General features: G+C 42.3%; 1 protein-coding gene across 1 annotated transcript in view; it reads right to left on the minus strand.

Annotated features, from left to right (window-relative positions):
* Positions 1–294: 294 nt before the first annotated feature.
* The window catches only part of LOC118332936 (drebrin-like protein A), a 5,822-nt gene continuing 5,783 nt past the window's right edge, over positions 295–333 (minus strand). Inside the window, exon 12 of the mRNA XM_035668375.1 lies at positions 295–329. Coding sequence (XP_035524268.1) covers positions 295–329 — 35 coding nt within the window. The remainder of the gene's footprint in view (positions 330–333) is intronic.

Here is a 333-nt window from a genome sequence, read left to right on the forward strand (position 1 = left end):
AGTTTTACAACAGAACCGCAGACTGCTCTGGTTCCTTATTCACTCGTTCTTTGTCTCCCTTCTCCTTCATCTTCTCAATCAGAAGTCCAAGGTGGACCAGAGTGGACAGTGATCAGCTTTTCAGGGCGATCTGCTCTTCAACCACTGGGATTTTGGGTGGATTTTTCCCCAGGTAACCATCTCCATTTTTCTAAAGACTATAACACACTGAACCAACTGGAAACTTGAAACATTCTGTGTTGTTGTAAAATATATTAGTTAGCTTGTATACTCACATTGCCATGGTAACGGTTTTCACAGGAGCTTGAGGATGGAGCAGTTTAATGGTTCTGA

This window comes from Morone saxatilis, unplaced genomic scaffold (assembly GCF_004916995.1).
Source record: "Morone saxatilis isolate NCDOM2014 unplaced genomic scaffold, NCSU_SB_2.0 Contig21, whole genome shotgun sequence".
In the NCBI taxonomy this organism is placed as follows: domain Eukaryota; kingdom Metazoa; phylum Chordata; class Actinopteri; family Moronidae; genus Morone; species Morone saxatilis.